This window comes from Pelobates fuscus, chromosome 7 (genome assembly GCF_036172605.1).
Source record: "Pelobates fuscus isolate aPelFus1 chromosome 7, aPelFus1.pri, whole genome shotgun sequence".
NCBI classification, from domain to species: Eukaryota; Metazoa; Chordata; class Amphibia; order Anura; family Pelobatidae; genus Pelobates; species Pelobates fuscus.
Genome location: NC_086323.1, coordinates 141335498 through 141358833, shown reverse-complemented (window position 1 = coordinate 141358833; position 23336 = coordinate 141335498). Strand labels below are relative to the sequence as shown.

Here is a 23336-nt window from a genome sequence, read left to right as displayed (position 1 = left end):
ATATTTAAAATATAAACTACAACCTATATTTTACTTATTGCTGCCTTTTAAGAGTTTATTTTTATGTGTGTGCCAAAAAGTGTCATATACGACTTATCTTATATGGCAACGTTTGTAGCCTGTGTTAACTTCAGTTCCTACGATGCTAAGCCATAATACATTAAGTAATAATGAGACAAAATGGGGTTAATGCTGTATGCAATTATTTGAGATAGCTGGTGCAAAGCTCAGTTTTGTTTGTGTCCCAAGAGAATATTTGGAGTGTTGTTTTTTTAAAGGAAAGCAGTCACTTCCCTTGATATGCGTTGTGAGTTCTGAGAAATAAAATTAAATGTAGAACTACCCATCCCCACTGCTCCCGCTAACACACAATGAGGACTTCCAGCCAGGACTAGACCCAAACGCGTTCAGAGACCTACTACCGGCACCACTCCCTCGGCTACATCATATACTGACAACTAACGGATGCAAACAACTACCAGAACTACTAGGCGACACCACACCAATCTTTGGACACCACTTCAAATACGCACAGCTAACCCATTTCGTTCGCACTCTCCCCAAAGGCAGCGCACTCACACGCGAACGCACCACATTCGAGAGGGCTTGCATATCCCCGGACCCCCAGCCACACTGGATCTCTTTCTTATATTCCATGCTTCAAAGAGAGACCCCCACCGAATGCCCGCTGTTCATGAGTAAGTGGGAGACGGCCCTACACAGGACATTCACGGACACGGAATGGGAAAAGATCTGCCACCTCACACACCACTGTTCCTTTTACAGTAAGACACAAGAGACCGCATACAAACTCCTGACCAACTGGTAACGCACACCGAGCCTCTTACACTCCATTGATCCCAGCCACCCCAGTGCATGCTGGAGATGCGAAAAGGAAGTAGGCACCATCATCCACCCATGGTGGGACTGCGGAATGATTAGGCCTTACTAGGAAGGGATACAAAATGCTGGAGGAGTTCTCTGATGGACCCCCCCCTCCTAGACCCGGCAGAAATGCTTCTCCATGACACAACAGTCCCTAGATCCAAGTACAAAAAATCCATGTCCATCCGTATACTAAACGTAGCCAAGCAAGTTCTCCCCCAGTACTGGAGACAACCGGTCACCTCCCCCCCTCAAGACATGGTTTCAGCAGCTGGAGGCCTTGAGGGCAGTGGAGGAGCTAACGATGAACACCACACACATCCCCACAACATATAACGAGAACTGGATCCTGACCACTGCTAAGGCCGACTTGCAACCAAAAGATCTTATAAATACTGTTGTCGCTCACCACAACTTAGGGACCTGCGAGCCCCTCTCGATATCATTGTGACCATAGATCTGCATATCTACTACTGTTATCTCATCACTGCTACCTCACTACCTGAGATCTAACCGAGACTTGTGAACATCCATATAGTGCATTACAAAAGATGACTAGATAACACACATACATGCAATATGAATCTACGGGGGACCTGCACGTCCATCAATAATGCGGGCCTGCGAGCCCAACTGTTTGTTCGTATTCACCAGAACCGTTTCACGCATGTGTTGTGCACAAGTTACTATAATCAGTGTCTATACAGAGACCTGCGAGTCTCAACATTACCTATGATATGTCAAACAAAATAAAAACCATATTTACAAAAAAATAAAAATAATAAATGTAGAACTTAGTGCCTCCATCTTAATTCTCTTTTAATCATCTGTCAGTTATCGTAAGCTCTGCTTTGGCTATGCCTAGACTTAAATGGCTTGGCATATCCATTGCTAAATCGGTTAAAATTAAAATAGAGCATTACATGAAAAACGGTTTATACAAGTTGTATGTGATGTTCAATATTTTATTCAGTGTTGTGATTTCCAGAAAAGTCTTATTCACAAGCACTTTTTCACTTTTTTTTATATCTGACACTAATGAAATAAGTAATTACTATTTAAGGAGTCAAAATCAATTCTAACAACATTTTATAAATAAGTTAATATATCAATAGTAACTGCAATCAGCATAATGACTGTAAGCAGGGGCTGTAACGAGTATATACCCCTACACGCAGGATCCAGCCTAACAGAAGACAGTACAGAGGAGAGATACGTCTACCGGACCTTAGAGTGGCCGGACTCGACGTAATAGGATAAGACAGAGTCAGGAACGATCCGAGGTCAAGGGCACAAAGAGACAGCGTAAACGAAAACTAGCCGGGGACTGGTACACAGGAATCAGCAAGCCGGCAAACAGTACAGAATAGGATAAAGCGAAAACGAAGTCAGAATACAAAGCCAAGGTCAAATACGGAGAAACACAACTGAACACAACAAGCACTAAAGGGAACTGTAGCAGAAACCACGATAGGGCAAGGAACTAAGGGAAAAGGGTAAGTATAAGTAGCCTTCAAACTAATGTGATTGGCTCCTGTCACTTCCACTCCCCCAACAGGTAAGTGTATGGGGTGATTGGCATGACAGGAGCCAATGGGAGCCTTTTTGCAATTTAGGCTCCCACTGTCTCTTTAAGAGCGCGCCCGAGATTCGCGGCGCGCTCTTAGCTGCAGGCGGGACACGTGACCGCTTCTCGCGGTCACTGCCCGCCTTCCTGTCTGAACAGTCGGACGAGCCGCGCGCGGCTCGTGCAGCCGCAGGACCGCGCGCGGCTTGAAGAGAGGACCGCGTCCGGCCCCCGGATAAGGTAAGTACCGCTACAGTACCCCCCCCTGAGGACACGCCCTCCGGGCGGGCAGGACCAGGCCTGGCAGGAAAACGCGAATGGAAAGAACGTACAAGGCGGGGAGCATGAACAGCATCCGCAGAAATCCAACTGCGCTCCTCAGGCCCATAACCCTTCCAATGTACCAAGTACTGAAGCCGACCCCTGAGAAAACGAGAGTCAATAACAGCAGATACTTCGAACTCCTCATGACCCTCCACAGAGACAGGAGGGGGAGGGGGAGTATGCCGGGTATAGCGGTTGCGTACGTAAGGCTTCAACAAAGAGGTGTGAAATACATTGGGTATACGCAGATTCTTAGGCAGACCCAAGGCATAAGAAACGGGATTAACCTTATGTATAATGCGATAAGGACCAATGAAGCGGGGAGCCAATTTCATAGAAGGCACCCGGAGGCGAATATTCCGTGTGGAAAGCAAAACCCTGTCCCCCACAACATAGGAAGGAGCCGCTCTGCGATGCTTGTCAGCCTGAGCCTTCTGGCGGGCAGCAGAGTCCACCAAAGAACGCTGAACCTGCTCCCAAGTATTACGCAAACCAGCCAAATGCTCATCCAGAACTGGCATGCCCTGTGAGGAGAATGCAGCCGGAAGAACAACGGGATGCTGGCCATAGACAACGTAAAAAGGGCTTTTGCCGGAAGAATCATGAGTGGCATTATTCCGAGCAAATTCAGCCCAAGGAAGCAGGTCAGACCAATTGTCCTGATGGTGAGACACAAAACAACGGAGGTACTGCTCAAGAGACTGGTTGGCACGTTCAGCAGCTCCATTAGACTGGGGATGGTAAGCGGAAGAAAATGAGAGGGAAATACCCATCTCCGAACAAAAGGCTTTCCAGAACCTGGAAACAAATTGGCTACCCCTATCGGATACAATAGATAAGGGAATACCATGTAATCGAAACACTTCTCTAGCGAAGATAAGAGCCAATTCCTTGGAAGTGGGCAACTTGCGAAGAGACACAAAGTGAGCCATTTTGGAAAACCGATCTACTATCATTAGGATGACTGTGTTACCATTCGAAGGGGGTAATTCAACAATAAAATCCATTGATAGATTAGACCAAGGTCTCTCGGGAACGGGCAACGGATGCAACAGCCCACAAGGAACTCTACGAGAAGTTTTCATACATGCACAAGTAGTACAAGCACTTATATAGTCAGTAACATCCTTACGTAAGGTATCCCACCAGAAATACCGAGAAACGGCTGACACTGTTTTGGAAATACCAGGATGTCCAGCAGTCTTAGTATCGTGATAAAGTGACAGAATATCCCGTCTCTCGGGAATGTCAACGAACAATTTATCATTAGGCCTCTCGCTGGGTGCCATGCCTTGTTTCGCTTGTATGGCCTGCAAGAGGGACGAGGAAATAGACAATATAGTAGTTGCTATTATCCTGTCTGGGGGAATGACAGGAGTGACATCAATCTCCTGTTTGTCAATAGTCTCGAATTGTCTGGACAGAGCGTCCGCTTTGGTGTTCCGGTCACCTGGCCTATAGGTGATTATATAATTAAAATGAGACAAGAACAGTGACCACCTAGCCTGCCTTGAAGACAATCTTTTAGCTTCGCTAAGGTAGGATAGGTTCTTATGATCTGTAAATATGAGAAAAGGATCCTTAGTTCCTTCTAGCAAATGTCTCCATTCTTTGAGTGCTAAAATGATAGCAAGGAGTTCGCGATTACCCACATCATAATTCCTCTCTGCCTTGGACATTTGTTTAGAAAAGAAGCCACAAGGATGCAATGGCTTGTCAGGAGACTCTCTTTGGGATAAGACAGCACCTACCCCTATATCGGAAGCATCAACCTCAAGTATATATGGCAATGAGGGGACAGGATGCTGTAAAATAGGGGCAGAGGCGAACGTAGTTTTAAGAAAGTCAAAAGCCTGAAGTGCCTCAGTAGACCAGACACGTGTATTGCCATCCTTTTTAGTCATACGAGTAATAGGCGCTACTATAGACGAAAAACCTTTGATAAAACGTCTATAATAATTAGAGAAACCCAGAAAACGCTGGATGGCTTTCAGACCTTGCGGCAGAGGCCATTCTATGACTGCAGCGAGCTTCTGGGGATCCATCCGAAAACCCTCGGCGGATACATTTCAAAATGAAACTCTATTTGGTTAATGAACCCTCTGCATGTCTTAGAATCCCCTCCATACCTAGGAGGAGGCGTTAAATGTGCTGTAGCGTTAGGCATAGTCGATACTTCAGGAAGCAGGGGTGCAGGAGGGTTAGGTGCGGTTGCTGGAATGGTTCTAGTTAAGAGCGTCTGGAGAGCCTGAGCTATTTGATCCATACGGTGATCCTGCTCTACAAATCTAGCCTCATGGGTCGCCATCTGTTGAGCTAAATCTGCGGGGTCCATGGCCCTATCGTAATGTAACGAGTATATACCCCTACACGCAGGATCCAGCCTAACAGAAGACAGTACAGAGGAGAGATACGTCTACCGGACCTTAGAGTGGCCGGACTCGACGTAATAGGATAAGACAGAGTCAGGAACGATCCGAGGTCAAGGGCACAAAGAGACAGCGTAAACGAAAACTAGCCGGGGACTGGTACACAGGAATCAGCAAGCCGGCAAACAGTACAGAATAGGATAAAGCGAAAACGAAGTCAGAATACAAAGCCAAGGTCAAATACGGAGAAACACAACTGAACACAACAAGCACTAAAGGGAACTGTAGCAGAAACCACGATAGGGCAAGGAACTAAGGGAAAAGGGTAAGTATAAGTAGCCTTCAAACTAATGTGATTGGCTCCTGTCACTTCCACTCCCCCAACAGGTAAGTGTATGGGGTGATTGGCATGACAGGAGCCAATGGGAGCCTTTTTGCAATTTAGGCTCCCACTGTCTCTTTAAGAGCGCGCCCGAGATTCGCGGCGCGCTCTTAGCTGCAGGCGGGACACGTGACCGCTTCTCGCGGTCACTGCCCGCCTTCCTGTCTGAACAGTCGGACGAGCCGCGCGCGGCTCGTGCAGCCGCAGGACCGCGCGCGGCTTGAAGAGAGGACCGCGTCCGGCCCCCGGATAAGGTAAGTACCGCTACAGGGGCGTATTAGCCGCGAGGCAAAGAAGGCATTTGCCTTGGGCGGCATTTTCCAGGGGGCGGCAAAAAAAGCCGCCCCCCAAATGCCCAAGGCAAATGTCTTGTTAGCCTTGCGGCTAACTGACATGCCGGCGGGCTGCTGGGCGATCGGGCGGCACTGCCGGGCGGGCGGGCGGGCGGCCGGCCGGCCGGCGAGGGAGCACTTCCCCTGAGCTGTCTGCTCAGCTCCCTCGCTAGCCGCAGAGTGAGGCTGGGAGGCGGAGCCGGAATATGACGTCATATTCTGGCTCCCAGCCTCACTCTGAGGCGCGCGAGGGAGCTGAGCAGACAGCTCAGGGGAAGTGCTCCCTCGCCGGCCGGCCGCCCGCCCACCAGGCAGTGCCGCCCGATCGCCCAGCAGCCCGCCGGCATGTCAGTTAGCAGCCACTGGACCACCAGGGAAGAAGAGACACCCCCCCTCCCCAGCATTCCCAAAGGTAAGGAGGCTGGGGGGGGGGGTGTTAAATTTTAAAAAAAAAGTGTTAAAAATAAATTTAAAAAAAAATGTGTTAAAAATAAATTTAAAAAAAATGTGTTAAAAATAAATTTAAAAAAATGTGTTAAAAATAAATTAAAAAAATGTGTTAAAAATAAATTTAAAAAAAGTGTTAAAAATAAATTAAAAAAATGTGTTCAAAATAAATTTTAAAAAAATTTGTTAATGTGGGTGGGTGAGTGTGTGTCTGTGTCTGTTAGTGTGTGTGTCTGTTAGTGTGTGTCTTTGTCTGTTAGTGTGTGTGTGTCAGTGTGTGTGTGTGTGTGTGTCTGTTAGTGTGTGTCTGTTAGTGTTTCTGTGTGTGTCAGTGTTTCTGTGTGTGTCTGTTAGTGTGTGTGTCAGTGTGTGTCTGTTAGTGTTTGTGTCTGTTAGTGTTTGTGTATGTGTCTGTTAGTGTGTGTCTGTGTCTGTTAGTGTGTGTGTCTGTTTGTGTGTGTGTCTGTTAGTGTGTGTGTGTGTGTCTGACTGTGTGTGTATGTTAGTGAGTGTGTATGTTAGTGAGTGTGTATGTTAGTGAGTGTGTGTGTCTGCTAGTTTGTGTCTGCTAGTGAGTGAGTGTGTGTCTGTTAGTGTGTGTCTGTTAGTGAGTGTGTTTGTCTGTTACTGAGTGAGTGTGTCTGTTAGAGTGTGTGTGTTTCTGTTAGCTAGTGTATGCGTATCTGTCAGTGAATGTGTGTGTGTGTATTTAGAATGCGGGGCGGGGGAAAGGTTGGGTGGGGGTGGCGCAAGGGGAGGGGTGGCGCGGGGGGAGGGGGGGCGCCTGAGTTTTGTCCTGCCTAGGGCAGCACAAAACCAGGATACACCACTGGCTGTAAATGCATTAGAGGTGAGGTAGCCCCCATAATCTGGATTGACGATGGTTGTCTACCCTTGTGCTCGAACAATGGTCCTCAAGACAGAAGCGATATAGCCTGTCCCTGCATTGTTAGGATTTTAAATAATGTCTTTTGTGGCAGTCACTTAGAGGTGCTTTCTAGTCCAGTGCTGCACAATATTCAGCAGTGGCGTTCAGCATCTCCACGCTCTGCATGGAGATGCTAAACGTTCCCCTTTGAGATACATTGATTCAATGCATCTTTATGAAGAGATGCTTATCGGTGCAGCACTGCGTTTTGACGCACATGTGCAATAGCCTCCCAATGTTTTCCTATGGTAAAGCAGAGATCATCAAGATTGATAATCTCAGGGTAGAGATAAGGCCAGCAGCGGCAAGAACAGTGCTGTGAGGGAACAAAGATGAGAGGGGGGCGATCACCTAAACGGCCACTTCAGCACTATAATATCAGAAATACGTTTGTATTCCTGACACTATAGTGTTCCTTTAATGCAATTGACCCTTCTTTTTTCTTGTCAGCCTGACAGAGAACATTCTCACAAAATAAATCACACTTGCTATATCTGGTTATAATGCTCCTGAAACTACTTAGAACATAAATGTAGTGATTGCTAGACTGATGTAATTTTTTAATGCACTAAGGCACAAATTAATCCCGCTGATAACAGCAATATTACCCTGTAACCTTCCCAATTTTCACAGATCACAGTTGGTGTACACAGCACAGTAATGTAATTTGTGTAATGAGTGCTGTGCTAGAAATATTATTAAAGCTATTAGAGTGTTCTCAATTTGAGTAACTACTTTACAACCCCCTTAATAACATAATCTGCACAAAATGTAAACTCTGTGTTTTAAGATGCAAAATAATTACATTTAAAAATGTCAAATTCGGGGGCGGAGCCAAGCAGCCGAGCTGAACAGCCGCATGACAAAAGAGCTCCGGCATTTTCGTGCCCAAATTCATCTTTTGCACACAATTAACCCCACTTTGGGCTCCCCTCAGGGTCCAAGGGTGATAATACAACAGGATGGGGCGCAAGACCAAGAAAATAACCGAGGCAGGGACCTAATATTGCGGATCTCCTGCAACAGACACGCGGAACCGCTAGGCCCAAGATGGCCGCCTACCCATAAACCTATTCCGACTTATCAGACGTTTTCTCTTCAGGGGACGAAGCAGCGGACTTAACACCCATGCAAAGACCTACACTAGCCACCCAAAAGACGGATGCTTTACCGGTAACTACGGAGGTACTGAAGGCGCTCCTCGGTGAACCTCAAAGAGAACATCCACGCAGACGTAGCCTCACTCCGCAACGACATACACGGCCTGACAGGCAGAATGGGAGCACTGGAGACTGCCTCCAACATCTGCTCAGACCAACTTGCCTCACTACAACAAGAGGTCCAAGGATTGCAGAAACAGAACGAAGAACATGAACGTCGTTTCACGGCATTGGAGGATGCACGCCGTGCTAATAACATCAAAGTACGGGGCATCCCGGAGAATACTCCACAGGCCGAAATACCGCACCTCCTGAGGCGCCTACTAGTGGCCCTACTATCACCACGACAGGCAAAAGCACTCACTGTGGACGGTTTCTTCCGGGCACCAAAGCCGGCCTCAGCACCAGCGGCAGCGCCACGGGACCTGATCGTGCGGTTCCAGCAATATTCAGCCAAAACCGCTGTCCTGGCAGCGACCAGAAACTGCTCCCCCTACAAATTCGAAACAATGGAACTATCTTTTTACACAGACCTCACAGGGGGCACTTTGGCATGGAGAAGGTCGCTCAGACCACTTACGACACTTCTGCAGAAACTTGGGCTAAAATATAAATGGCACCAGATCCGCAAATTGATGATCCTACATGAAGATACCACACACGAAGTGCAAGACCTCCGGGAAGCCAAAGCACTACTGCCCACACTGGGATTCCCTCAGGACTCTCTGAATGGAGCTGAGACTCAGGGAACAACCAAGCCGGCACACAGGTGGAACCCCGAAAGAGTGACACCCTTCGTCCCAAGTGGACCCACGGCTGCCCTGATCGGGAATGTGACTACTTGAAACATGTCGGACACTGAACTGTGATATGCTGGACTCAATTGTTCAATCGTTAAATATACTTACCTGTTACACAGCCACGGTTAAGTTATTAGGCTGCTAAAGTTAATCGCCTGTTGGCCACACTCCTTTAACGGGAAGGTCTATCAATCACATTGCTTCCCCCGCCCGACACTAGCCTAGCATACCTATCGAGCATAACACTGCCATAGCCGGGCGTAATTATTACCAGATATAGGCATAACCCGCCCTACAAGAAAAGTCCTGGTGGCACTTCAACGGTAAATAAACGCCAGTAACGCTCACTAAGATAGCTATACCAACCAGGATGAAACACTAAATTGTGTGACTATCCCCAGTAGGGCCTTAGTACTTCGTTATTTTATTTTATTTTTAGTTCACCAGGGAAAAATAAAAGCGATCACAAAATTTGCATATGTACACTTCCGTAAATCAGCGTAACCACGAACAGAATATTACCCCAAACGTTCCCTACAAGCCTTCTAGCATGTCACTCTCCTGAAAAATGTATGATAATGCATGCCTAGACCAGAATTAATCTTTTAGTCTTCTCTATATAAAACAAGAAATGTGCCTAGCAAAAAAAACAATATGTTTACAATCCTATGTTTTATGATCTGTGTGTGACAACCGTTGTGGTAATGCACACTTGAATGTTATCCTCATGCACGACCTAAATAAAGAATTGAAAGAAAAAAAAATGTCAAATTCAACTTGTTTTTGCTCATTTCAGGAACCTTCAATGAAACATACATTTTCCAGACATGATAATCGTCATATATTCCCAAGCTCCGTTTCTAGTTTTGAAAATGTAAGTAATATTTAGATTTTTGATCAGTGTTCCTTCATGGAGGTGAGGTCTGTTGTTAGGGTCTCCAGGCAAGTTCTGTTAACGTGGTGATAAATTTACCATCAGACATCACCTACCTTAAAGGGTTACTAAAGTGTCATAACCAGTACAGCCCACTGATTGTATGATGCAAGGAGAACCCTGTCCAAGTTCCATGGTAATGGGACATACCAAGTAGTAACGGTTTGGCCCCTTACTTGGGACTCTGCCATGCTCCTGGTCTCCTCTCCTGCCAGGTGATGAACATCCGACTTCTGCAGAGTCTATGCAGTCGTCATTTATTGGTCTGAATTAATCAGACCAATTGCTCTTGTTTTGGCTGTTTATTCTGTAAGTAAGGATGGTGTATGTCATATGATTCTTTATTCATGCCCGTAATATTGTCAATCAATGTGATGTATGTACTGGATGCATGCAATGGTTACCCTTGTTGGTTTCTGTGAAATACTCTGAAAATGGTGAAGCAATTAAGTATCTGGTGATGGAGACTAGAAGTATAAAAACGATACCTTAGTATATAAATGCACAATAATTCTTTAAGGATTTCCTTAGTATGTAAATTCACAATAATTCTTTAAGGGTTTCCTAGAAGTATAAACAGAAAAACCCAAACATAGTGCAAACTGTAATACAGAAATACCGTATATACTCGGGTATAAGCCGAGTTTTTCAGCACATTTTTTGTGCTGAAAAACCCCAACTCGGCTTATACTCGAGTCAATAGTCTGTATTACGGCAATTTGCATTGCCATAATACAGACAGGGGGCTGTGGGGGCTGGCAGAGCTGTAACTTACCTGTCCTGCAGCTCCTGTCAGCTCCCTTCTCCTCCGCGCCGTCCGTTCAGCACCTCGGTCAGCTCCCAGTGTAAGTCTCGCGAGAGCCGCGGCAGAAGAGCTGAACGGACCGGCGCGGAGGAGGAGAGAGCTGACAGGAGCTGCAGGACAGGTAAGTTACAGCTCTGCCAGCCCCCCTCTCCCCCCCACTGAACTGCCAATGCTGGACCACCAGGAAAGGAGTATGTATCAAGCAAGGAGGAGGGACGAAAAAAATATATAGTAATAATTAAAAAAATAATTAAATTAAATAATAAATAATAATAATAAAAAATAATAATAATAAAATAAAATAAAATAATAATAATAAATAATAATAATAAAAAAAAATTAAAATAATGAAAAAAAAAATTGCCCACCCCCCACCAGGGCTCTGCAACACACACACACACACACACACACTGCACTCATACACACACACTGCACTCATACACGCTGCACTCATACACACACGCTGCATTTATACACACACGCTGCATTCATACACACACGCTGCACTCATACACACACGCTGCACTCATACACACACTGCATTCATACACTCACACTGCATTCATTATACACACAGTAAATAAATATTCAATCAATATATTTTTTTAGGATCTAATTTTATTTAGAAATTTACCAGTAGCTGCTGCATTTCCCACCCTAGTCTTATACTCGAGTCAATACGTTTTCCCAGTTTTTTTGGGTAAAATTAGGGGCCTCGGCTTATATTCGGGTCGGCTTATACTCGAGTATATACGGTAAGTAAAATAGGAAGTTGCAAAATTCCCACTCACACTTTCAGGAGCTATAGGGGTATAGCTCAATATAAGCGTTTTCAGAGTCCGTAGAGGCGACTCTTATCCCTTTTATTTTTAATTCTTTTTTTTTTTTTGCAGTGCATATGAGGGTAACATACAGGCACGTGGTACCCCAAAGGCAATCCACATGCATATTTCAAAACAAAGAGTACATAACATGGAGAGCATTGACTCTTATCCCTTCTTTTAATATCTTCCTCTCTTGTATTCTGGAATGTATAAGGGAAAATACCTCTGGTGCAATAGCGTAAGTTTTATATTCAATAAAGAGTAAGGGAAATAGGGTACTTACAAACCCAGAGCCTTCCACATCGGCTCTGATCAAATTGCATATGTGGATTAAGGACCACACTCCTTCTTTACAAGTAGCAGGAAAATGCCAGTAGTGTATTAAAAAATATATAAACTTTAGTATGCTATATGAAATAAGAATATAAATATAAAACTATATATAAATACAACATTGTCAGGGGCGGACTGACCGGTCGGGCACTTCGGACATGGTCCGAGGGCCCGGCCGGGAGGGGGGCCCGCCATCAGGGGGCCCGGCCGCCCCTTTAAATGCTGCAGCCGCCTGAGCGCTCTCTTAAGAGCCTCAGGCGGCTGCAGCTTCTCACCTCCCCTCCCCTGTAGCTGTGCGGTCCGCGGTGCCCGGCCGGAGTGATAGGAAGGTGCTCAGTGTGCACCTTCTTGTCAGTCCGGCCGGGTACAGGAAACAGAAACTTCTGTTCCGCGCGGAACAGGAGTTTCTGTTTCCTGTACCCGGCCGGACTGACAGGAAGGTGCACACTCAGTGTGCACCTTCCTATCACTCCGGCCGGGCACCGCGGACCGCACAGCAGCTCGGCCACGCAGGGGGTAAAAAGAGAGTGGGAGGGGGGGGGTGTTAAAAAGAGAGTGGGGGGGGGGTTTAAAAAAAGAGTGGGGTGGGGGGGGGGTTTAAAAAAAGAGTGGGGTGGGGGGGTTTAAAAAAAGAGTGGGGTGGGGGGGTTAAAAAGAGAGTGGGGTGGGGGGGTTAAAAAGAGAGTGGGAGGGGGGGTTAAACAGAGAGGGGGGGGTTAAAAAGAGAGTGGGGGGTGTTAAAAAGAGAGTGGGGGGGTTTAAAAAGAGAGTGGGGTCGGGTGGTTAAAAATAGAGTGGGGTGGGGGGTTAAAAAGAGAGTGGGGGGGATTAAAAAGAGAGTGGGAGGGGGGGTTAAAAAGAGAGTGGGAGGGGGGGGATTAAAAAGAGAGTGGGAGGGGGGATAAAAAGAGAGTGGGAGGGGGGTTAAAAAGAGAGAGGGAAGGGGGTAAAGAGGGGGGGTAAAAATAGAGAGGGAGGGGGTAAGAAGAGAGAGGGAGGGGTAAGAAGAGAGGGAGGGTGGGTAAGAAGAGAGGGGGGGGAGTAAGAAGAGAGGGAGGGGGAGTAAGAAGAGAGGGAGGGGGAGTAAGAAGAGGGGGAGAGTAAGAAGGGGGGTAAGAAGAGAGTGAGTAAGAAGAGGGTGGGAGTAAGAAGAGGGGGAGGGGGGTAAGAAGAGGGGGAGGGGGGAGTAAGAGGAGGGCAATTGCCCCCTCCCCTGTCCGCAGGCTCCGTGCGGGCAGCCGGCAGGGGAGGGAGGAAGAGAGGACCCGGGAGCTCAGCCTGCAGCTCCTCTGGGTCCTTCTTGCACGAGCACAGATCGTTGCCGCGGTTACCACGGCAACGTTACGGCTCTTGCAAGAGTAAACTCTAGCCCTGGAGCTACGGGCTAGAGTTCACTCTCAACACTGTGACCACCAGGGATTCCTGGTGGTCGCAGTGGTGAGAGTGAACTCTAGCCCCATAAACACACTGCCCCCACACACCATACACATTCACACACTGCCCCCCATACACACACACACTGCCCCCACACACACCATACACATTTACACACATTGCCTCACACACACATACACTGCCCACCCATACACACACAGCCCCCCATACTAACATTGCCACACACATACACAGCCCCCTCATACACACATTGCCCCACACACCCTACACATTCACACACTACACCCACTCACACACACTGAACCTTTCACACACACTGCACCCCTTACACATTGCACCACTGCTCCTATACCCTACTACAGCCTCATATCCCAGCAGACCCCAGGTAAGTTGTCAAACTGTTCTTAAACGGTTTGACTACTTACTCTGGGAGGGGGGCCCGGCCCTCCTGGCACCATAACTACTACACAGAGCAGTAGTGGTTATTGTGCATGGATTATTTCTTTAAATAATCTACAAGTGCCCCAGTAGCCAGCAAGCCAGCCAGCCCACAGGCCGGCCAGCCAGCCAGCCAGCCCACAGGCTGACCAGTAGCCAGCCAGCCAGCCCACAGGCCACCAGTTAGGCTTACAGCCAGCAAGCCCACAGCCTGCCAACCGCAGCCAGCAAGCCACAGCCTGACAGCCAGCAAGCCACAGCCAGCAAGCCACAGCCTGCCAGCCGCAGCTAGCAAGCCCACAGCCTGCCAGTCGCAGCCAGTAAGCCCACAGCCTTCCAGCAAGCCCACAGACTGCCAGCCAGCAACAGTAATTAAGGTAAGAGGAGCCAACTTGGCCTAGGTATCAGCGAGCTATGTTGTGTTGCTATATTGTGAATAGGAACCAGAGTGTTGGAGACCCCCCTCCAGGCCCCATTAGACTCCATTGTAGTCTCTAATGGGACCTGGAGGAAATTCTTTCTAACACACTCTCTAAAGGACACTGAGATAGCCTCTGCTAGAATGCTCCCCCCCCCTCCATGGCCCATTAGCCTTCAATTGTAGTCTCTACTGGGGCCTGGAGGCGACTGTTTCCAGCAGGGACACTGAGATGGCTTCTGTTAGAAAGACCCCCTTCCAAGCCTATTAGACTCCATTGTAGTCTCTAATAAGGCCTGGAGGGGATTCTTTCTAACACACTCTCTAAAGGACACTGAGATAGCCTCTGCTAGAAAGACCCCCCTCCATGGCCCATTAGCCCTCAATTGTAGTCTTTACTGGGGCCTTGAAGGGATTATTGTACTTTTGTTCCTTGTGTCTAAAGATTGTGTAGGGTGTGGCTGGAGGCGGTGCATGGAGGCGGGACATGGGTGGCGCTTGCTGCGGAGTATAGGTGGGGCCTGTAAGGGGGCCCTTGATTTATTTTGCCCGGGGGCCCTGAGGGTTCTCAGTCCGCCCCTGAACATTGTGAACATTGTGAGCAAAAAAAGACTTTTGGAACATTGGACTTTTTATGCCTAAATAGTGTATTTTATTGTATTTATATATAGTTTTATATTTATATTCTTATTTCATATAGCATAATAAAGTTTATGTATTTTTTAATACACTACTGGCATTTTCCTGTTACTTGTAAAGGAGTGTGGTCCTTAATCCACATATGCGATTTGATCAGAGCCGATGTGGAAGGCTCTGGGTTTGTAAGTACCCTATTTCCCTTACTCTTTATTGAATATAAAACTTACCGTATTTATCGGCGTATAACACGCACTTTTTTCCCCTGAAAATAGGGGGAAAATTGTGGGTGCGTGTTATACGCCGATATCCCATAATTACTTACCTGTCCTGAAGCGTGGGCCGGCTTCACAGCTTGCACCGCGGTACAGGAACTTTAATTTCATGTTCCGGTTTCCGGCGGGACTGAAAGGAAGTGTGCACACTATTGTGCACACTTCCTTTCAGTCCCGCCGGAAACCGGAACATGAAATTAAAGTTCCTGTACCGCGGTGCAAGCTGTGAAGCCGGCCCACGCTTCAGGACAGGTAAGTAATTATGGGAGGGGAAGTACACTATGGGAGGGGAGGGGAGGGAAGTACACTATGGGAGGGGAGGGGGGGGGGAAGTACACTATGGGAGGGGAGGGGAGGGGAGGGGGGGAAGTACACTATGGGAGGGGAGGGGAGGGGAGGGGAGTGGGGGAAGTACACTATGGGAGGGGGGGAGAATACTATGGGAGGGGAGGGGGGGAGAATACTATGGGAGGGGAGGGGGGGAGAATACTATGGGAGGGGAGGGGGGAGAATACTATGGGAGGGGAGGGGGAGAATACTATGGGAGGGGAGGGGGGGAGAATACTATGGGAGGGGAGGGGATGGGGGGGAGAATACTATGGGAGGGGGGGGAACACTATGGGATGAGGGGGGGGGGAATACTATGGGGGGGGGGAATTTCCTGGAATTTCTTTCTAAAAATGAGGTGCGTGTTATACGCCGGTGCGTGTTATACGCCGATAAATACGGTACGTTATTGCACCAGAGGTATTTTCCCTTATACATTCCAGAATACAAGAGAGGAAGATATTAAAAGAAGGGATAAGAGTCGCCTCTACTGACTCTGAAAACGCTTATATTGAGCTATACCCCTATAGCTCCTGAAAGTGTGAGTGGGAATTTTGCAACTTCCTATTTTACTTATTTCTGTATTACAGTTTGCACTATGTTTGGGTTTTTCTGTTTATACTTCTTAAAGAATTATTGTGAATTTACATACTAAGGAAATCCTTAAAGAATTATTGTGCATTTATATACTAAGGTATCGTTTTTATACTTCTAGTCTCCATCACCAGATATTTACTTTGGTCACCCACTCACCCACCCATATTCTGGTTTTACGACAATTTATAAAAAGATAAGATTGGGGTGAGATAGCAGCTGAACCTTACACACTGGTTTATTGTATATACTTTTTATTTACATATTAGCGCTGGTACTTTTCCTTTTTTCTAAGCAATTAAGTATGTTTTATTTTCCTGTTTGTAAACCAAATCTTGTAGAGGGATTTATCAACTATTCTCTCGCTGAGGTCCAGTGATATCTATTACTTGGGTCTTATTAGAAAAGCTCCAAGAGATAATTGAGAGACAACACAATACTTATAATGTGTGTTGCAAGTTCAATGAAGGGTCACTCACTTAAAGTTTTGGAAGTGATTTTAGATGCTATTTTATTTTTGGGCTATTACGTGTGAAATACATATCATATATATATCTTATATTTGGTCTTGGATTTAATTGTATGGTTTCACAGAGATGATCTGCTCTGGTTACAAAGAGATCAGAAACCTCTGTACATAAATATATAGCATTGTACTTTTTTTTTTTCAATTTATGTTTTTATTAGAGTTTGTATATTCATGGTATAGCTTTGCCATAATATACATGTGATAGTAAGATTTAAGCATCAGTAAAATTACAACAACAACTCAAAATTTTCTGTGCTATAATATATCGGGTGTCGACATGACTAAGTCTACATTTAACGTCAGATTATAGTAATAATAACAGACAGCTGTTGGGGATGCATTTGAAAAGGTTTAAGTGGAGATTAGGTGAGTGTTCAGGCGGTGTCGGCTCTTGCGCTATTTGCGCCCCAGCTGGTCATCCCATGCGGGGTCCGAGGGCATGCTTGCAGCTACTGTGTGGTGAGGTTTGAGAATGTCTCTTGGTCAGTTTCGATATGTACATATGTTTCACCGGACCCAGATTACTATTGGGAGTACGCTGCGACACTGTGTCTCTTTCTTTGGAGTCTGGCCCGTCAGGATCTGGGAGGTGCAGCTGGCAAAGGAATTCCTTTTGGTCGTCTTTAGATGTCAGGGTGAGCGTCTGGTTTCCCCGTGGTACCTCCAGGGATCCATCTGCTCCCCACCTGTATCTGACTCCAGCGTCTCGTAGCTGTTTGGCCGCTGGTGCTAGCTGCCTCCTTTCCGCAAGTACTGCGAATGGCAAGTCCCCATAAAGGGCCACCGTGCTGCCTTCCATTTGCACAGTGCCCAGGTCTCTTGAACGGGACATAATTGCGGAGCGGGTCACCATGTCCTTTGTGACCACTATGGTGTCTCTGGTTGCGTTTTCGGGAGCCGTTGCAGCCTTCTGGATACGAAATGCTGATACTATGGCTGTGGGATCAGTGCCTCCTTTAAGGCCCATTGTAGTCAATAGGCGGTGGATGTAGGGTAGTAATTGCTCTCCTTCTATATTGTCCGGTATCCCCCTGAGGCGTATATTCCGCCTTCTGTGTCGAGTTTCCATTGTAGTAATAGTCCGAGTGAGTTTCTGGACCTGTGAGGAGAGGGTCAGCATTGTGTCTTGGTAGTTTTGTGACTGCTGGTCCCTTGCGCTTTCTCTAGTTTCCAGTGCTGTGAGCCTTTGCTGGATGTCCCCCACCTCTTTCTGTGTGCTTAGTATATCAGCCTTCCACACCTCTCTCATTTCTTGTAAGAGGTCCCTAATGTCTCTTTTTGTGACAGGGGATGATTCTGCCTCTGATTCTGTGTCAGGGCATGGGGGTTCAGACTCTGCTGTGGGTGAAGTAAGGCTTTCCCTTTCATCCTGGGAATCCTCCTCCTCGCTGCTGTTTACTGCGGCCGCCATCTTGGCGGCTGCCTGTGGAGTAGGCCTTGAAAACGATAGCCTAATGTCGGACATTTTGGGTGTCTCTGGCTGGCGATTTTTTTTATTTTTTCGCCCCATTTGTGTCTCTGTGCGGGTGGCGTGTGTGTGTGGCCGAATTCGGGAGCCGGTTGTCGGGTAAGTGCTTACTTTTGTTTATGCCGGTACGGAGCTCCACACATTCACGTCTGTTTCTCTCGGCAGTCGGCCACGCCCCCAGCATTGTACATTTTAAGTCAGGTTTTGGAATATGTTTTTAGCCCTTCATACAACTGCAATTCCTACAGCCCTCTTGCTCCTGCTCAGGAAAGTCAGGGTAAACCCAGAGATGAGCAGAAAAGTGTATATAATATTGTCTGAAACCCAAGAACTTCGATTTGGCTCTCAAAATATATATTGTATATAAATACAGGGTATATTAATTTCCTTATGAAAAGCTCTTTTGGACATAAAACATACCAATACTTTGCTATTACAGTGAGTGTTAGGGTTTTCAAATTTTTCCTTTTGAATTTTATCTGTTTGTTGATGTAATTTGTTTGCCATCTTTTTTCATGTATGCACTATATTTTTCATAATAAATTTTCCTTTAGAAAGTTCTGCATTTGTGTGATGAAATAATCATGTCATTGAAGAGACATATTGTGACACTGGTTTCACAGCTATTTTGCTAAATTGTGTTACGTGGAGTTTTAATCTAATTTGGTTTTACTCATTTATGGCACCCCATTTACAAATTGTCTTGGTGGTGGCAGCTTTTATACTAGAATAGGTTCAGGAGGTGTTAAAAGGGATTTATACACTGCCTGGCCAAAAAAAAAAGTTGCCACCTGGATTTAACTAAGCAAATAGAACCTCCTATTGGATAGTTACTGCATGGGCGATTATCTTTCAGCTGGCAACAAGTTATTTAACCCCAACTGATGCAATGAGTAACTTCTCCTTTCTTGAACAATTATGTCGAAAGACACATCCCGTGGTCGTGAAAGAGATGTTAGTCTGTTTGAGAGGTCAAATCATTGGCTTGCACCAAGCAGAGAAAACATCTAAGGAGATTGCAAAAACAACTAAAATTGGATTAAGAACTGTCCAACGCATTATTAAAAACTGGAAGGATAGTGGGGAACCATTGCGATTGGGCATGTCAGGGTAAGAAGAGAGGCAGATGAAGTGATGCACCCATCATGCCTAGTGCCTACAGTACAAGTCTGTGGGGGTACTGCTATGATCTGGGGTTGCTGCAGTTGGTCAGGTCTATGTGCAGCAACATTATGTGCCTAAAGAATGAGGTCAGCTGAATACCTGAATATACTGAATGACCAGGTTATTCCATCAATGGATTTCTTCTGGCACGGAAATATTCCAAGATGACAATGCCAGGATTCATCAGCTCAAATTGTGAAATAGTGGTTCAGGGAGCATGAGACATATTTTTCACACATGGATTGGCCACCACAGAGTCCAGACCTTAACCCCACTGAGAATCTTAAGGATGTGCTGGAGAAGGCTTTACGCAGTGGTCCAACTCTCCCATCATCAATACAAGATCTTGGTGAAAAGTTAATGCAACACTGGACGGAAATAAATCTTGTGACATTGAAGAAGCTTATCAAAACAATGCCACAGCGAATGCGTGCCATAAGCTAAAGGCGGTCCAACAAAATATGAGTGTGTGTGTGATCATTTTTTTTTTTTTTGGTGGAGACTTTTTTTGTTGGGCCAGGCAGTGTATCATAATTTCGGGTCTAGTGCATACAAATAGGGATTTTTAACCTTTTCACACACTAAAGCAAGTAACATGCCTGCACAGGAGTGGTTCGTGAGAGAGTGTATTTACTAAACAGTGATATGAGGTGACTCGAGAACTTGATTTTATTAAGAAGGAATACATATTTAACCAGGCAATTAGTTTTCAAGTGTGTCATGGAGTATAGAAGATAAAATATAAATTGTTTTGCTAAAAACAAAATACACTGTTTAGCTAATAAACCTCTGACAAAAGCAGCAATAGCTTGGAAGGCTGTGTTGTCATGGTAGCAAAAAGAAAAAAACACTTTCTAAACTCTTCTATGTTGTTTCTATGTGTTTAAAACACCTAAGCAAATAATAGGTTGACAGGTCTGTGTAATTTTCTTTGCTATACGTGGACAAATACTAAGTTCAGTTCAGTCTAGGTGTAACAGTACCATTAAAGGATTTAAATGCCCTGGTCTATGTCAACTAAGATGTCATAAATGTTTTTAAATGATCATTGCCATTGTATAGAATGCATGACTTTTACTTTTGAACCCTGTACAATTTAATTTGCCAAAGTAGGGACAGTTGTATATATCTGATTAATTGCTCATGCATACTTTTAAACATGGAGTCTTTATCCTCAGCAACCAGGATAAAAGGGTTTTGACTACAATGAACACAATATGCCCGTTCTTCCTTTACAAGAAAATCTTACAAAATCTGTGCGTAGAATATTTAAAAATAGCCCCTTGTTTAGTCTAATGAGATTTGCCGCTTGAATAGAAAATCAGGCTTTTTAATTCTGCCGAGAAAATGATCAAAGTGTGTTTTTAAACCTTGGGCCATCTTTTAAAACCCAAAACCCAAAACAATAGCTGCTAATGATTTTTTATTAAAGATGTTTTTTTTTTTACTTAACTTGAGATCAGACTACTACAAATGAATGTCCGATTATCTTAACGGACTGATTTAAAGCAAAATTGTCATGACTGATAGCATTAAATGACATGGGTTGTGTTTTTTGTTTTGTTTTTAAATCCTGAAACTTTTAAAAAAAAGGCTTATTTATTTTGTATATCTGATTCATGAAGCATAGCCAGATCATACAAAGCAAATTAATTTAACCATTTTGCTTCGGTACACACCTGTGGCTCTATGCATACTGCACTATGGAAGGAATGCTCAATTGAATTGTTGCCTCCGCATTATCAATGCGGCGAAAGGGGACTGATATGGATGATGAGGAGAGCTGTAGTTTTTATGCCAAACTGCTCCTAAAATATTTGACAAATAACATTATGACAGCAGCCATAGACTCTTTGCACCATTACCACTACACTCAGAACGTATTCTTGGGAGACCAAAAATATTTGCACGTAAGGGGCCCTCTAGTTACATCACTGTGCATGCATGAAAGAATATGTAATTATACATCTGTATATTTCCTGCTATATTTCTCAACACCTCCTTTTATAAGCAAAAGACAGTTAATGGAGTTCAGGTACTTTTTATCTATTTTTAAAAAATAGGGTTGCCATCTCCACTCTATAAATTCTCAGGCTCCTTAGCCTCTTTCTCCTCTTTTTATACACTCTTCAACTTCGGACACAGGGCACAGGCCCAATTCCATGCATATGGTCGACATGACTCCTGGCAGGACCAGGTCCACCTTCAAAGGGATTGGAGTCACCTGTCCCAACCGAATGTTGGGATTAAATAAACCACGATAACTTCACAAGCGTAGACAACTGGACACTAGCTACACACCGCTGGTTCGCACAAATATTCACAAAAAACAAAAAATAAGTGTAATGTATCTGTTGCATGTCTGACTTAACACGGTTAACCGACGATGGGACTATGTGTAACGTAACAGAATTACGGTTATTACCTACGTTAATGTCTCTATGTATACGAACTTGTCGTAAGGTATTGTTGTAACAGGACGTTCACGCAAAAATAAAGTATTGAAGAAAAAAAAAAAAATAGGGTTGGTGCCTATATTAATTCTTGAAAATCCTCTTTTCACCAAGGTATAGAAAAGCCTTACTATTTTATTTCAGCAATAGAATGAGTGTGCCTATTCATAAATATCCATACAGATACTTCACGTTAGTTCCAATTACTTTTATTGTCCGTAATTATTCACTCCTCACTGCTATGCAGTGCATGTGAAAAACTGCAATAGATTTGTAAAAAAAATCTATTATTGACAGTGAATTGAAAATACAAGGTTTGGGTAAAGTAAATATGCTTCAAAAATATGCCATGTATGATTTAGCCCTGGAAATAATTAGGTTTGCGGAGATAAAGAATAGTCGTTCCATGGAAACGAGTTACAAGCAGAGCTGATAATTACTATGATGATGACATTCTTGTTTAACAAAGAATATATTGACACACATGGGTGGTTCATTTACTGCAAACAGAAAATATGTTAAATACTCCTATAATGACAATGTTTCTTTATTAAGGGAATGGGAAAGAAGAAGGTTTGCAAAACAGGAGAGTCGAGCAGTTCCATCTACTGGACTTCGCTAGAAGAACAGAATAGGCAAAGGCCACTGGTCAGCACTTATCGAACTGATTTCTGGGGAGTGAATGAAAGGTCGGAGATGAAATTTCCTCAACTACTTGTCCCCAGGTTTCGTAGGCTTTCATCAGCCTTGCACACTGAAAACACAACGTATAGGCAGATGGTCCAGCCTCACCAGTTTGTATCATTTGAAATAATGCATAAACCAAACACTCAGCAGTCTATAGTAAAGAGCAGGTCCTACGCCTTTGACAACAGCTGCCCTGGAGAAGGAAAAATGACAAATAGAGGTCGTTCTGCTCCTGTAAAGCTATTAACTGTGTCTGATTGCCTTGTCTGGACTACCCCTAAAAACACGACTTTGCCCAAGTCCCAAACCTCAGAGACTGCCTAATAGATATCCTATCTTGAAATGTATGCCAAAATGCTTGCTCTTTATGACCAAACATAATGTTTACCAAATGAACACTTATGTAATTTTTTTTATTGTACTATTTTAATTAAGTAATTTCTATTGATTTATGTACATAGTTATAAAGAGGATGAAACTGAGTTTTTACGTTTTTTTGTTTTTTAAAAATGAAAAAGAAAACATGTGGCCTTCAGTGTCTTCTGTCAATGTTTATATCATGGCATTATGAAAATGAAAAAAATACTGATCTTTGATTTATAACAGTCTGTTTCCGTATAAAATTACCTTAAAATCTTTGGTTTGCATTATTTCTCTGTTAATACAGTTAGTCCACAATAAAGCATGGCAGGTATTCACATTCTATTCCATTATATCCCTGTTCTAGTTACCTTGAATGTCCATTATGAAGCCATGTTCTTTTCATTAGGCTGTTTGAGCACATTGATGCTTTTCTGCTTACTTCTCTAACATAGACTATCTATCTCCATTTAAAAGGCATCTCTTCGGTGCGTTACCATGG

The 23336-nt window shown here is 44.8% G+C and overlaps 1 protein-coding gene across 1 annotated transcript in view; it reads left to right on the top strand.

The window, feature by feature from the left end:
- C7H3orf84 (chromosome 7 C3orf84 homolog) overlaps positions 1 to 23047 on the top strand; it is a 49238-nt gene extending 26191 nt beyond the window's left edge. The window contains exons 3-4 of the mRNA XM_063427527.1: positions 9991 to 10068; positions 22343 to 23047. Of these exons, the coding sequence (XP_063283597.1) occupies positions 9991 to 10068; positions 22343 to 22798 (534 nt within the window). The 3' untranslated portion in view covers positions 22799 to 23047. The remainder of the gene's footprint in view (positions 1 to 9990; positions 10069 to 22342) is intronic.
- Positions 23048 to 23336: the final 289 nt, after the last annotated feature.